The sequence below is a fragment of the Coenobita brevimanus genome, chromosome 23, assembly GCF_032717465.1.
Source record: "Coenobita brevimanus isolate Jiangsu-jjx chromosome 23, ASM3271746v2, whole genome shotgun sequence".
Classification (NCBI taxonomy): domain Eukaryota; kingdom Metazoa; phylum Arthropoda; class Malacostraca; order Decapoda; family Coenobitidae; genus Coenobita; species Coenobita brevimanus.
The window spans coordinates 1,743,728-1,759,652 of record NC_136976.1 but is presented as its reverse complement, the minus strand read 5'-3'; the positions used below and the strand labels follow the sequence as shown (position 1 = coordinate 1,759,652).

The 15,925-nt window shown below is 41.9% G+C and overlaps 3 protein-coding genes across 3 annotated transcripts in view; 1 reads left to right on the top strand and 2 right to left on the bottom strand.

Annotated features, from left to right (window-relative positions):
- Window positions 1–5,862, top strand: part of RpS16 (ribosomal protein S16) — a 166,125-nt gene extending 160,263 nt beyond the window's left edge. Inside the window, exons 2-5 of the mRNA XM_080267104.1 lie at window positions 2,718–2,767; window positions 3,668–3,799; window positions 4,989–5,103; window positions 5,670–5,862. Coding sequence (XP_080123230.1) covers window positions 2,720–2,767; window positions 3,668–3,799; window positions 4,989–5,103; window positions 5,670–5,815 — 441 coding nt within the window. The 5' untranslated portion in view covers window positions 2,718–2,719 and the 3' untranslated portion in view covers window positions 5,816–5,862. The remainder of the gene's footprint in view (window positions 1–2,717; window positions 2,768–3,667; window positions 3,800–4,988; window positions 5,104–5,669) is intronic.
- LOC145393060 (male abnormal protein mab-31-like) lies at window positions 207–1,223 on the bottom strand. The gene has a single exon (XM_080267398.1). The coding sequence runs from the start codon at window positions 1,221–1,223 to the stop codon at window positions 207–209; it is 1,017 nt and encodes a 338-aa protein (XP_080123524.1).
- Window positions 5,863–8,722: 2,860 nt separating the features above from the next.
- On the bottom strand, window positions 8,723–15,886 carry RpS23 (ribosomal protein S23). The gene is made up of 4 exons (XM_080267101.1): window positions 15,824–15,886; window positions 13,580–13,739; window positions 10,455–10,639; window positions 8,723–8,845 (listed from the first exon to the last, which is right to left on the bottom strand). The coding sequence occupies exons 1-4, from the start codon at window positions 15,825–15,827 to the stop codon at window positions 8,763–8,765; spliced, it is 432 nt and encodes a 143-aa protein (XP_080123227.1). The 5' UTR covers window positions 15,828–15,886; the 3' UTR covers window positions 8,723–8,762.
- Window positions 15,887–15,925: the final 39 nt, after the last annotated feature.

The following is a 15,925-nucleotide window of genomic DNA, read 5'->3' as shown; positions in this document are numbered from 1 at the left end:
GACTGGATGAGGAGGTGAAATGAAGCATTTCCGAGAAAACGAAGGAAAAAATCACTCAAATCACATAAAAAACCACCAGAAAAATTACTGCACAACAGATTAACCTAACTAAACAGACCTAACCTAACCTAAGCAGCTGCAGCAGAATGCTTACCTATGAGATCCGACAGTCCAGGACGAGGGTCGTCTGGGTCATCGTCGTCGTCCTAGGGTTGGCTTAGTGGGAGTGCGGCAACAGCACCAGGTCGTCCACGTGGCCGATCTGACTGTGGCGGGTATAGTGTGGCTGCAGCAATGAGGAAGTGGTGTAGTGTCTGGTCAGCATTCGCATGAAGGAAGAGATACCTTGAAAAGTACTGTTCAAAGTACTCAGTCTGCAGTCCTGGACGCTTAGACCATTCCTTCACATCACGACACAGTCTTTTTATTGTCTGTGTATTGATGGTCGGGTCATTAGGGTTCACAAATGCCTCGCTGTGGTTGATGACGCGATGTGTGTACCCCTCATCTGCCAATGGTCGATAGGCAGCCCAACCGTCACTGTTGATGATGCTCCCTGGCTGAATGAACTTCCTGATCATAGGTATGAGAGCTGCTGCACTCCTATCAAGTACTTGATCCCTTTGCATTAAAGAGACCAAGAAAAACTTCTTGTCAACCCTTTCAATGCCTCCAAAAAGCCACACATCCCTTAGGCTTCTCTTACGATTATATTTAGCTCTTACAAAAAATGTCTCGTCGATCTCAACGACGATGCCAGGTCCCCCGATGGGTGGCTGGTTTTGTAGCCACAAAAGGGTAACCTCGGAGCAAAACCTTCGCCAGTCCACACTCGTCTTCGATGACCACTTCACACACATGACGATGATGTCATGTTCCCAGAACTTCTGAATCCAGTGATTTATGAACAGTATGATTTTCCAAGCAGGAAGGTGGGTGTTGTCTAAAAAAGTACCTTTATAGTCGGAAACATTAAAACTACACAGGATCCGTTTCTTGGTTTTTGCGTATCTCTTGTACCGACCACAGTACCACTGGTGTTTGTCCTTTCTAAATTTGCAAGGTACCTGACACTCGGGGCAAGTAACTTGAGAAGGTAACACACCGTGTTTTCTCAAAAACTCAGCGGCTTCCTCTGGTTCCGAGTGGAAACGCTTAACAATGCGTAAATAATCAAAATCACACCCGGTACACAGATCATGTTCTACTTCATCGGAAGCCATAGCAAGAAGGATTTGAATTTCCTACCCAGAAGGAATCAAAGAGCATGTTTCAAACTGACTGGCAGAATACCATCAGCCTGTGAATGGCTGAAACAGATCTAGAAGATGCATGCGCAGTAGACGGAAAGAGAAACACACGTACAAATGTGTGTTTTACATAGACTGGCAGTCAAGATCCAAGGTTCAGTATGTTGGGAAATTATTAAATTCAATATCTCTGTGAATATCGATTTGCGAATGGGATTATGGGGTTCATTAGCATTCTTAGGTATTACACTATGTGTTTATGGTGGTAATATCCCCAAACTGCATACTGGCAAGTTGTAAAATAATACCAATCTGAGTGCACTTGGCACTGAAGCAATGACAACAATCACCCTGAGCTTGGCTGGGGTTATTCACTTACCAGGAAAGAGACAAGCCTATACAGTACCCATGATGGCAGAATTCCATGATGCATTAGGCGCTACCAACTGTGAGTAGGGAGAAACCTTCGGGGAAAAGTAATATACAGGGAACCAAGACTTTTCTATCAGTATTGAGGTTTCACTATCGAGTGAACTAAGCATCAAGCTGGCTATGGCCGGGTCAGCTGACACAAGACCAATATTCCCAAACCTGAGGAAAGTACTGTATTAGTAGGGAAGCTAGCACAACAGGAGGGTACACTCCATCCACCAAAGGAAGCGAAGGGCCTAACAATTAACAGAGGTCACCAGCATAGCAGAGCCAGGGGTATTATTTTACTTTCTAGCGCAGCAGGACAAGCCACCTTAAGTCCACTTACAAGTCACTATATATAGTAGGCTATATGGATTATGAACAGCAGACCAGTCGGCAGGAAAGGTTTATGCGGGACGCGGGAATAATTTGAGAGAACAGTGTTACCAGATCAGAAACACAGAATTATAACGTTCCCTGTACAGCCACTTAGGATTTTCTGTCCATCTGTTGCCTGAGTCCAGGCTAGCTCATCGTACACACGCGTAGGCGTATTTTGACTATTTAGTTGTAAAGGTATACAGAGTACTCATACAACAACAAAAGACAGTGGTAGGTCTTGCCATATACCTTCTACAGTCAATGGTTATAAATTCGTGGGAGTAATCACACGCCCTTTAGCAAATGGTAGCCATAGTATATACTATGCTATAAAATGAAATAAACATGCCAGAAATAGCACAAAATAGCGTTAGATTAAATACTGTGTCGAAGGCTATTGACTGTGATGTAAGTCAAACTCAGGGCGTTATAAATATATTGCATATGGTTGTAAGTATAATCTGGCCGTAATTTGTGTGCAATTTTCCATAATAATAGAAAAGTAAATATGTGGATATCTTGCGGTGTGTTAGTCCTTCGCACCTCAGCCACCGCCGAGGTGGGTTGTGTGTGTATACAGTACTAAATTTTCAAACATAATATTAGTCCTGGATTGCACACTGGTTATTTGATCACTGCGGCATATATTAAAGTGGTTTCTCTTTCTTCCACAGATGACCAACAAGGAAATAATCCCCTCGGTGCAGGTGTACGGCAGGAAGGTGAGTGTGACTCACGTTGTTGACATGTGTGGAGGCATCCCGTGTCACCACATCCACTCATAAATTAAGTTCCTAGACGACGAGAGTTAGCTTCTTTGTTGAATAATATCGCCTGGTAGTAGCTGGTATGAAAGTGCTGCCCCTCAGAAGCGGCCAGTTGTGGGCGAACTATGATAAAAAGTCCAAGAGTTGGGCCCGTTTTAGGGTCGATTAGGCAAGTTCTGTAATATGCTGTGGCAGCTGTAATTCGTTTTGCATGTTTGCATATTTGGCGAAAATCTAGAACTGGCTTTTATATTGTGAAAAAAGAAAAACGATTACGGCCTGGTATGTTGGATTTGAAACCCTCGAATGTAAAGGCTTGTATGTCAGGGAAAATATGTGGTTATATGGGAGTAGAATAAAGGCAGTGTCCTATGGTGGTTTTACAGTCGTCCCTAACCTTTTGGGCCCGAACCAAAAGCACCTTTGGATTTCACAGTCGCTCCGAATGGCTGGGAGCTTACTAACTTGGGGACGTCTGCCAGTGTTGATGAGGTAGGGTTGGTAGTTCTGGGTGGCGAAAACACTTTCCATTTGTAGAGGATATTTAGAAATTGGAATGTAATGAGTGTGATGAATAACATGGCTGGAAAATCCACTTCATACAATTCTTACTAATATATTCAGGAGTGAAGATATTCGTAAGAATGCAGCAAAAATAACGAATAGGAAACGTCATCGAAATGAGCTAGAAATGAGGGTCATAACCAAATGAATCAAACAAAAAAATTCTTTTATTTATAAAGCTCATGATTGCTCAAGAGGAAAAATTTACCAAACTCCCATAAGCTGAAAAATGAACATACTGTAATTTCAGTGTATGCGGTATTCGAGCTAACTGTCATCTGTCTTCACCAGAAAACTGCCACAGCTGTTGCCCACTGCAAACGAGGGCACGGTTTGATCAAGGTCAATGGCCGACCTCTGGAACACATTGAGCCCAAGACACTGCAGTTCAAGCTAATGGAGCCGGTACTGCTGCTGGGAAAGGTAAGTGTGGGCAATCTTGCTTAACATCAGCTAGGATTTGTAGGTAATATTACTGTACTGCAGCACAAAGTTCTCATAATTTCTGTAACCAGTGTCTTTGCAACAGGTTTCGGATAAATGTGTTTCTTTATACTGTATATATTGTAACGATATGTGAACTATAGCCAGTTAATAGAGACAGGTTCAGATATGATCATATGAATTCAAACTCATAATGTCAGTTATACATGCTGTGATAATGCATAACTCAGTATGGAGAAGTAAAATATAACTAATAAGGGGGAAGCCTGGTTTGTTAAAGCTGATGGTTTGATATATGCGAGGGTTCCCCCTGAGGTGAGATTCCAAGCACATGTTTGAAAATCAGTGAGCACAGTAGCATATTGTGGTACAAAAAATGTATATGGTACCCATTTTACACTGACTTGGCTCATAATTTTGCCCTTTTGCAGCTTATTTCACATCCTTGTCATAGTGTTTCTTCATCACAAATATTACTGTAGTCTTTTATTACAACTTAGCAATCACAGTTGGGAGGGTGCAGTTTTAGGCCAGGTTGAAGGAATAAGGGTGGGAAACACGTGTAAACAAAATACCTGTAGTAGTAGTACCGGTAAACAGAGTACCTGTAGTAGTAGTCAGGATTGTAGCTCCAGGTTCATGTGAAATGTGAGCACAGGGGACTGCATGATTGACTACATAGAACACCTCAGTACTGACATCAGTTTCAATCCAGTTACTGTATTTTTTTTTTTTTTTTTTTCTGCTACCTGTTTTAGTCAGCTTAGGGAGACATCTTGCAGTGGAGCCCATATGCAACATCTGGTTGAAAAATCATCTAGAGGTGATTAAAGTTGTTTAGAGATAGGTAGCAAAAATAAGAGGAAGATTACATCATTTGAAGGGGTTACAGTGTTGCCAGTACAGTACATTATTGAATATTAGATATAGTGAAGTCCTAATATTGTCAGGTCATTGATTTTTCATTCATTCATTGCCAGACGCCATGTATCCCAAACGGGGTGGCCAGGGCTTAGAGTTAATTGTTTTACAGGGAGGGGCACTAATCCTCCACCAACCCCACTTGACACGTAGGGAGAACGTTATGCCAACAGCATCTGGTGTTCCCAGGCGGTCACCCATCCAAATACTAACCAGACCCAACGTTGCTTAACTTTTTGTTTTTCAGGAGAGGTTCTCAAATGTAACCATCCGTGTGCGTGTCAAGGGTGGCGGCCACACATCACAGGTGTATGCAATCAGGCAGGCCATTTCCAAGTCTTTGGTGGCCTATTACCAAAAATGTAAGATGTCTGCTACAATACTCTTACCATACTGTCTTCATTAGTCAAGTAATTATACCAGTAATTATGGATAACTCAGTGGGCATTTCTCCTTTTTTTTTAAAATAAATAGGAGACATAATTCTCAGTCAAGGATGTGTTCGAAATATTAACCTTTTTCATATACAGTACTGGTAGTTGGTACTGTAAAGTGAGGAAAAGCAGCAAATCAGTGACAACTTAAACTTACAGTCCCTCAGTAATATATTAAGCGCCTCAGTGATATATTGTGGGCCTACGTAACACATGTAGCTTAAAATGACAACTTGCTGTAACTCTCGCCTCATACGACATGGGTTTTTAAACTATTATACATACTGTATATTGTATAATCAGAATCTTAATTGATAGAATGTTGTTTATCCATTTCATAAGTCCTGGATTACAGTGCAGCAGCTTTAAACTTATAATCTGTCTGCTACAATACTCTTACCATACTGTCTTCATTAGTCAAGTAATTATACCAGTAATTATGGATAACTCAGTGGGCATTTCTCATTTTTTTTTTTCTGAACTTGTTTTTGCAGTTGTTGATGAAGCATCAAAGAAGGAGATTAAGAACATCTTGATCAACTATGACCGGTCACTGTTAGTTGCTGATCCCAGGCGCTGTGAGCCAAAGAAGTTTGGTGGTCCAGGAGCCAGAGCCCGCTACCAGAAATCATACCGATAAGCCAGAAACTTATATATTGTCCTTTGAAATAAACTTAATGGGCTGTTTGCTTTGTTTTTTGTACCATTTTTTGAAATACAGTACAGAACTGTGTTTGCTGAACTTGGGTAGATTATTGCACCTATGCTCTTGAAGTGAGAGCTGGTGTTGTATTTTACTTGCATGTCCAAACACAGTAGCTCAAATATTTTTAATCTGAATTTAACCAAACCTGGTGGTTAACTAACTCAGGCAAGGGGTTGACCTATCAGTCATGTTGCATCAACCCCCCTTCCCCCTCCCAAAAATGTGAAAAACGAACAATGGCTCAACATTATTTTCAGCATCTTGGCAACATCCCCTCCTCCCTGCCTCCACCCAACACCGCACAATATAAACACAGCCATCCAAAGCCTTCAGCTAAATAGCATCATTCATGAACTTCCACCAAACATACACCTGTCAGAAACTACCTTGCCTAGAGGTGAGTACACCCAGACAGTCTGCATTGCAGTCAGCACCCTTCCTTCCTACAATACCAACAAAATAGAACTCAGTCAACATTGTCCCCACTGCAGTGCAGCCCCCACGTCACAACACACCTCAGTTGGTAGACATGGGTATTTCAGTTCAGCACTCCTTATACAGTAGAAGACTGTGCTACTAACTGTGAGAAGGGGGTAGAAATGTCAAAAGTTAACTTGCCTAGCTCCGGGCTCCTACGCTTCTTATGGGGCAGCACTGGATTAGATGATGAATGAACGGTGAAAAATGGAAGAGAGGAAATCCCAGCTTGCAAACTTGTACAGTGCTCATAGATAACCACCTATTTGTGCATTGCAAGAGGGTGGACAGCTGCAAGAGGGTGGACAGCTGCCTACAAGAGTTTGACTATACTGTTGTCCTAGAATAACTCAAGGTTAGCAAAAGTGTGGCACATGGATACTGTACTTACATTTAGTCCCCTGTAATGTTGACCACACCTCACAAGCATAACATTCTACACTTGCATCAAGTTGCTCATTAGATAGTCTGAAAATACCATGCCATCAGGGGAAATGGGTGGCATGTTGTTTTCATACATCACTGCATTGATACATAAAAAATTCATTCAACCAATTTGATCTGCCATAGGTTTCCTTGCCTCATCGGTTTCGAGACCTTGCCTTCTTATGCTCATTTACCACATCTATCAACATTCTGGCCCTAACATACATCTTCCCACCTTGATTCACTCAGATACACTCTTTTCACATTCTTTCTCTCAACTTGACCATGCTGGTGTCCACAGACTTCCTCACTTGAATCTTTCACAAATCACATTATTTCTTATCCAAGCCACTTTTATTGTCCCACACATACCTCAACTACCACATTTCCACTGCCTTTACTTGTCTTCATGCCAAAATTCTCACACTCATATAATAATGAAGGCTCACATTCATGTAAGTCTCTTGCAATTGCCACACTCAGACCATTGTTTTGTATCAAGGCTTTTTAGTAGCAGCCATTTTTCTTTCCTGTTACAGTACAGTATGCACTTTTTTCTATTCTCTTTGCACATCTCTTATTGTAGTCAAGTACTTAAACTCTCTCACCAATTCCAATCTGTTTACCATCATATCACAGTGAATCACCTTTCAACAGCTATCACTTTCCTTTTATCCTCATTTACTTTAAAAATCCATTCCCCACAGATATCCAGAGAATCTGCCAAGCTCTTGTTCACTATTTGAAGGTAATACAGCTTCATCTGCATACATCAGATTTGAGATACTCCATCCTTCACACCCATGACTGACCTTATCCTCCTCTCCATAACTCAACAGTAAACTCATTCATATGTACACAGTGCTGTTTACTGAGCAACCATGGGGACATCACAAAACTTTGTCTTTCTCCAACACCATTCTCAAACCACTCACAGCCACCTACCTTCACGCAGGTTTCACTATCATCATTGAAAACTTTTGTCACTCAACAGCTTTCCACCAGCACAATACATTGGTGTACTTCTCATGGACATGGTCGATATAATATGCCATTTCACCTACTAGCATTCCACATTTCTGCAACGTTTGTTTACTTTTGTATGCAGTGGTTATAGTAGTTTTTAACACTACAAGTAGCTGTGATAATAATTGTATGCTGGCCCAGCCTGTAGTCACAGCCATAAGGTTGCAGAATGCTGGGCCTAGCTCAGTGATGGATGGAAATGAATAGGTGGCTACACCTTTTACAGGTTTTATGTCAAGTACAACCCTTTTTAGATTTTAATACAGCATCCATCCACTCATGTCCTTCATCATTATCATATCCTTTGCTTCTGCAGCTGCCTTACTTTGCCTCCCACTTTATCATAACATTTCATGATCTCTGCCACCCTTTACCACATACTGTATATATCTTTCTCATATGTACTCTTGCTGTGTCACTACATTTAATTGCAGTCTATTTCTACCCTTTGCTCAATCATGAACCTACTTCTAATCTTTTCCAGACCTATGTAGCCTACTTAGCTTGTGTTCTAAATTAACACTTTTCAAGCTCATGCAATACCAGTCACATCCATACATTGTGGGAATAACACTTTCAAGCAGTTCTCTGGTTACCTTTATTTTGTACTGGGGTCATTATAGCACATCACTATACTTCTCAAGTCACCCAACTTTTGTCAAGGTTATTTGGCTTCAAAGTAACAAAAATCTGTGCAAGATGATAATTTTTTTAATGCCCCCCAACCCCCTCCAAACTGTCTCCTGGAAAAACATGACCACCAGTTGCAGATAAAATATTGTAAAAGGATGCAAGTATAGTATAGTTCAACAATATCCATGGATACTGTACAATCATCATCCCTTCTTTTTCCCACCTGTAAGTGGTTTGATACTAGCACAAAATGTTATTCTAGGATAATCAAAGGTCATCTGACTTTTTTTTATTATTATTATTATTATTCAAGTTTCATTTAAGATCGTGGCCTCTCCTTCTTCTCTTTGTAGAGGGCAAGCAGGGATACATTGGCCACTTTCACCACCTTAAATCTGATACCTGTTGGAGAAATGCAGAAACCTCATAAGTAGTCTGCAGTATAAACTATGTAAGTGCTAGTGTACCAAAAAATACTTCTACACAATAGTATATATCTATAATCTAATAATCTTCTGCCCCATCAGAAGTATAGGGGCCCAGGGACAGACTAATAAGTTCTGGCTAAATACAAGGATCACCAGCCTCACTCACTCCTGAGTGGCATGTGAGCAGTAGACCCCGATCACCCCTTAGATGTAAACCTTTGCTGGCTGCATCCACTTGGAGAGTACTGTACCCACTAGACCACTAAGTGTTACTTGGTTATGGTTACAACCCCAAGCTACAATAAACTAATTAGCTTGTACAGTATAGTCATATGCAGGCAGAACTAAACTGACAATGGTGAGTTTCGTTTTTGAAGACTCCAACATGCTTGCATGTGTCGACCTTGGTCACCTAATGGCGGCTCTCCATGCTGCACGATCTATGGCGGCCTCCCTGTTCAGTCCCTTAACCCTGAGGTCACACTTAATGACCTCGTCCCATGTCTTTCTCGGTCTACCCCTCGCAACCCCACCCCCAATATTAACACTTCTCACCTTCTACACCCAATTATCATCCCCAATCCTCTCCACATGTCCAAACCACCTCAATCTATCTCTCATCACAACACCAAGACACTTCAGTCCCATCCTACCTCTCAACTCTTCCATCGTAAACCCAGTCCCCCCAGGCCTTGCACGCAGGGACGCACTGCACATCCACCTAATCATTGTCATTTCCGTACATTTGAGCGTGCGAATATCCTCTTCCTTTACTGCCCAGGTCTCACTCCTTACACAAGCTGCATACAAAGACCCCTTAGCACTTAAGGAGAGTCCCCTCAATGTCAGGAAAGGCTCCCTGAACTTCTTCCAATCACTTCTCATCCTAGCCACAGAGCTAGCTCCAGCCCCACCTCCAGCACATAACATGTTTCCCAAATAGCAAAACTCTTCCACACACTCAAGAGACTCACAGCAAGTTCAATCCTTTCATGCCTGACAACTTCCACCTGCTCTCCCCGACACGCTGCACACATAAAATTAGCATTATCTCGCAGTCTACCACTGATACCACTACATCTCTTGTATACCCGCTTATCACAAACAATGCACAAGATGGAATTGCTTCCCACACCCTTGTGAATGTACCCACTTACTATACAAGAATGAAAAATGCAATATTATTCATTGTCTACCTGATTTAAGGCTGACATCAGGCAAGGCACAGCAGTGTACCTTTGCCTTACTAACATCACAGCCTGGATTCACATGAATAAGTACAGTACAAAGTTTAATTCTTAAAAGTCTCGACAATATACCCAACTGGCACGAGAACCACATAGTTTTGCCTTAACAAAGTAGCATGCACCTGGAATTCACTGCAAATCTCAATAAATGTTCTACAGTGTTTCTGGCATAAAATGGGAAACTGAGGACTGAAATGGGTAAATCTGTCAAGACAACATAATTATGAAACTGTCTTTGATCAGTTAGATTAAGTGAAGAAATCCAACTGTACTGACAGGTAATGAAGGGCCAGGTAAAAATGTAAATACTGTATACAATCAATAAATCACACTTACCTGGGATGTCACCAACAGCATGGCCCTTACGACCGAAACCAGCCACCAACACCTCATCGTTTTCTTCAATGTAGTTTAAGCAACCATCACGGGGCACAAAAGCAGAGATCTTCTTGCCATTCTTGATCAGCTGGACACGCACACACTTACGGATGGCAGAGTTTGGCTGCTTGGCTTCAATGCCACTGGAATAGTATAACACCAAATCTAAGTGACAAACTTTTAAACATCAGTAGCTACACAGTATGCTTTAATAATAATAAGTTGGGTCCACTTAACTAGGCAAGCTGTTGACGGCTCTTCATTTATCAGGTTTATCCTTGCTCTCTCTACCTAACCTCACCCCCCACCCAAAAAATATATACTGTATACAATACATACATAAATACACCATACATCAGCATCATCACTACTATCCAGACTTCCTTTCCCACCCTGGGGCAGGGTGAGGAGTAGCAGCATCCAGAGTCAAGTTTGCCCCGTTCAATGGGCCACGGTTCCATTCACTCCTCATTCAAGCCCACAGTATCTTGGCTCCATCTGATAGGCCATAAAGGTATCCACCACGAACTGTAGCTTCACATATACCGTACCTACTCGATCGAGTCAATCAACATGCTTGCATATGTCTGCCTCGGTCACCTAACGGTGGCTTTCATGATGCTCGACCTCTGTCAGCCTCCCTGTTCAGTCCCTTATCCCTGAAGTCACACACTATGACCTCATCCCAGGTTTTTGTCGGTCTGCCTCTCACAACCCTACCACCAACATTCACATTTCTCACTCTCTGCACTCAATTGCCATCCCCCATCCTCTCCACATGCCCAAACCATCTCAATCTACCCCTCCTCATCACAACACCAACATACTTCTGTCCCATTCATCCTCTCGACTCTTCCATTGCAAAACTACCCCTCCCCTCCAGCTTTGCATTCGGGGGATACTGTGTACAGCTGCATAATCATTGTCACATCTGTATGTTTCAGCCTATGAATATACCAGTACATCCTTCATCTCTTACACTGTAAAACTAGCCCCCCCTCCCCGGGCTTTGCATTTGAGGATGCAGTGCACAACTGCCTAATCAATGTCACTTCTGTATGTTTAAGCCTATGAATATCATCTTCCTTTACTGCCCAGGTCTCACTACTATACACCATAAAACTCTTAACACACGCCGAATACAGAGTCCCCTTAGAACAGAGGGAGAGCCCTCTCAAAGTCAGGAAAGGCAACAGCTCCCTGAATTTCTTCCACCCACCTCTCACTCTAGCCACAAAGCTAGTAGCTCCAGCCCCACCTCCAGCACATATTATGTCCCCCAAATAACAAAACTCTTCCACACACTCAAGAGACTCACAATCATGACAGATTCTTTCAGGCCTGACAATCTCCATATGCTCTTCCTGACACACCGCACATACAAAACCAGCATTAGGCTATCTCGCAGTCTACCTCTAACAGCATAAAGTATAGAAAAATTTGCATGGACATTTTGCAGTAATGTGTGAAAGGAGAAGAGACTATCATGGTGCCTATATGTGGTTTCTGGGTTTAGATTTGTTTAACCGAACAAGGTATGTTTAATGTCTTAATAATGGTAGCTTGTCTCAGGTTTTCTTTACTAAGCCAGCATTATTAAAGTTTCATGCTTGCATGCGGTGACCAAAGCTGACACATGCAAGGGTGTTGGAGCCTAAAACAATATAACAACCTCCTTCAACCACACCAACAGAATGTAAGTAACTTCACCTAGCCTAAGCTGGAAAAAAAAAAAAAAAAAAAAAAATCCTCTTCACAGGAAAAGGTACAGTTATTCCCCACTTAACACTACAGTTAGGTTCCTAAAACCATGTTAGGTGAGGGGCATGTTCTAGAATGTTATATTCTCAGAAATAATGAAGCATATTCAAGCCTGCAATTCATTCATTTCATTCATTGCCAGACGCCATGTATCCCAGACAGGGTGGCCAAGGGCTTAGAGTTAATTGTTTTACAGGGAGGGGCACCAATCCTCCACCAACCCCACATGACGTAGGGATACCAACAGCATCTGGTGTTCCCAGGCGGTCACCCATCCAAGTACTAACCGGACCCAAATTATAAAAATGTATTTTTACTGTGACTTGGTGTATGTGTACTGAATGTGAAATTTCTCGGGGAATTTAAAGACTGTTCACGATATACAGTGCTGACAACTATGCCAGTTTCAGTTTTATCAATCTTGACCCTTCACTGCACATCCTGACTGCTTAGTATTAAATATGGTATTCTTCAAGACATAGTACAACCCTACTTTGAAGTATTTAGTCTCCCCCCCCCCCCAAGTCTCCCATGTGATTCTTTGGGTATTTTCTGAGTGCATTTCAAGTTTCAACGTTTTTTTTCTCATAAATCGTGAACAGCATTTGAAAAGTGACTTGTTTACAATCCCAAGACAGCCAAAGATGGCAGATGGATGCCATCTTGTGTGTCAGCAGCAAACAGGCACCATCATAGAACAAATTTTTGGCACAAATTTCCCCACATTGGTGCTGATTTATCCAAATTTAACCTAAAGTTTCATAACCTAACCTATCCTGCGTACCTGTAGTCGTTTTCATACTTCCTGATTAATCCCTGTCATACGCAAAAATGCACTTCTGTACACCTTTGCAGAGTCTCTGAATCAATATAAAGGTATGTAAGCTTTTTTTTTTAATATTTAAGATGTGGTACGGTACTATGTCTTCTTGATAAACTGAACACCATTAATATCATGTTAAGTAGTGTTCCTATGTTTAATAACAGCTTTAAAAAAAATGAATTACAGAATATGTTACAATGTGAAAATACACTATATAAACCTGTTGCTGCTATTGAAAAGAACTCGGACACAAAACTTCAACTCCCCCCCCCCAAAAAAAAAAATAACTGGATAAGCTATAACTATTATATTAAAAGGTGTATGTCACTTTAAATGGTGATGAAAAACAGTAACTACTAGTAAATGGGCAATTTCATGTATATAACTGTAGTATGCATAGTAACTACCTGTCACCTAAGCTGGAAATTTAGTGTCAAAATCCCCTTAACAACTAAGACACTGAAGTCTGTTTCACACAGGAAGTACTGTACATTCTTACATTTTCTCAAGGACAATGCCTTTAGCATGGGAAGCTCCACCAAAAGGGTTAGCCTTCCAACGAGTCCCCAAGTGAGCCTTCTTGTAGTCCTTATCGTGCCACCGCTGGTCACGGCGGTGATTCACGTGCTTACGGGCAGTACGGATTCCTCGTGGCTTACCTAAAATAGTGGAAACTCATTTAGTGCATGTTAGTTCTAAATATGTAAGGGAAGTGCACATACTAGACAATTCCATACAGTACTACAACAAATATAAGAAATCTTTCCTGTACACTGGGGATGATTACTGGTGTCATATGCACAAGTTCCTCTGTGATGAAAGTTCTCTAAGTGATTAAAATCATGGGGGATCTGCCCCCCAGTTAGGATATGCAAGGTTGGGAACAACTAGATCATTAGGTTTCATATAGGGAAACTTTATTGTACTGTACAGACAAATGTGCTGGTGATGGCTATTGGACTGCAAATGCACACTGGGGTGAAGGACTTTCTGCACAGGGGAACTTTATGCATTTGACATGGGTAGTGGATGTTGGAGTGGCCCTGGTGAGAGAGGATAGTGTTTGGAAACTCCCTGTACTGTTGTTTGCAGATGATACTGTGTTGTTGAGTGAAGATGAAGGGGAGCTGCAAGGCTTGGTGGATGAGTTTGAGAGAGTGTGTAAGAAACGGAACCTAAAGGTGAATGTAGGGAAGAGTAAAGTGATGGTCTTTGAGAGAGGTGAAGTCAGTGAATGTATAGCGAGGTTGGATGGTGAGGAATTGGAAAATGTGAGTACGTTTAAGTATTTGGGTAGTGTGATGAGTAAGGATGGAGGTTTGGAGGGTGAAGTGCTTGAAAGGGTACAGCAGGGAAGAAAGGTTGCTGGTTCCTTGAAATCAGTGATAAGAAACAGGGAAGTGAGCATGGAAGTAAAAAAGTTACTACATGACAGTATTGTGATACCAACTCTAACGTACGGAAGTGAAGCTTGGACGTTGTTGGAAGGACACAAGTCAAGAGTGAGAGCAGTGGAAATGAGTTATTTAAGAGGAGCTTGTGGAGTCACGTGGAGAGACAGGCTGACGAATGAGGATATAAAGGAGCGTTGTGGTGTTGATGTGGATGTGATAGGAAGCGTTGTGAGGAACACACTGAGGTGGTTTGGCCATGTGGAGAGGATGGAGGGTGAAAGACTGACGAAGAGAGTGTATGTGAGTGAGGTGGAGGGTGGAAGAGGGAGGGGGAGACCGAGGATGAGATGGAGGGATGGGGTGGAGAGGTATATGAGAGAGGGGGGTGTGAGTTGGGAGCAGGGTAGTGAAATGGCGGGGGACAGGGCGACTTGGAGGCGATTTGTTTGTGGCCACCCCAAACGGGATTGAGGCGTCTGGCAATAGATAGATAGATAGACTATGTCATCACAACACTAACATACAACTGCTGATGTGGGTTACTGTGAAGCAGGAATAGCAAATTAAAATCATAAGCAGCATGCTTACGAGCTGACTAATCTTATATCACAGTACCGGTACAGGTAATGCAGCCCCAACTCAGCTATACCATACCAGCATTCTTCATCTAAGCCTTTAACAATTATACTATGCAGAGATCACCAAAATACAATCTCTTTGTAATGATGCTAACATACCATAGGCTAGATCTGGTTGGCTTAGGTTATTACTGATTTATGAAAATAGATGTATCTGCCTACGGTAACCCGTAATATTACGAGAATGTATTGTCCTACCAACCCATGTACGGTCACAAACAATTAATTCCCCAGCCCAATCTGAAGAAAATTTACAACTGGTGAAGAACACTGAAAACCCTATCTCTACTTGAGCGTGTTTCATTTTCCGCTATGTACTCGTCATACCTGGGAAGATACTTGTGTCTGTACCTGTACCTAGCGAAACCACCATGAGCCCGGATTCTCACTTATCTCATTCCCAACTTAACTTTGATTTATTTATGCATGAATGGCAGGAGACATGGGATGGGAAGAATCATCATTATACTTAAATAAACTACAGTTACCATGACCAGAAGTGTTGTGAATCCGGACCCAGCTCGCAACACTTCACGTGGGGAGATGCCATCAGATCAACAACCATGATTTTCCAAATGTAATACACCTACAAGAACACTGCCGAATTATCGTTATACACAACGACCACCTCTTGCTACAGCCAGAGTTATTTTTCAAACAATACCAATAACAATGTAAAAACCCAAAAAATATCACGGCGCGTCTGCTCACCCATTCCGCCGTGATGGTGTTTTCCTCAGAAAGGCAGCGTCTGGAAGCTGTGTCAAAGTGCTCACTAGATCCACATGATAATTATTAAAAATGTCAAAATTT

Excerpts from the sequence above, each read along its gene's own strand:
- LOC145393060 (XM_080267398.1), bottom strand. The coding sequence starts at position 1,223 with ATGGCTTCCGATGAAGTAGAACATGATCTGTGTACCGGGTGTGATTTT.
- RpS23 (XM_080267101.1), bottom strand. Across the intron at positions 10,640-13,579 it reads GGCATTGTCCTTGAGAAAAT|TGGCATTGAAGCCAAGCAGC; the intron begins GTAAGAATGTAC and ends ATACTATTCCAG. Across the intron at positions 8,846-10,454 it reads TGCTGTTGGTGACATCCCAG|GTATCAGATTTAAGGTGGTG; the intron begins GTAAGTGTGATT and ends TTTCTCCAACAG.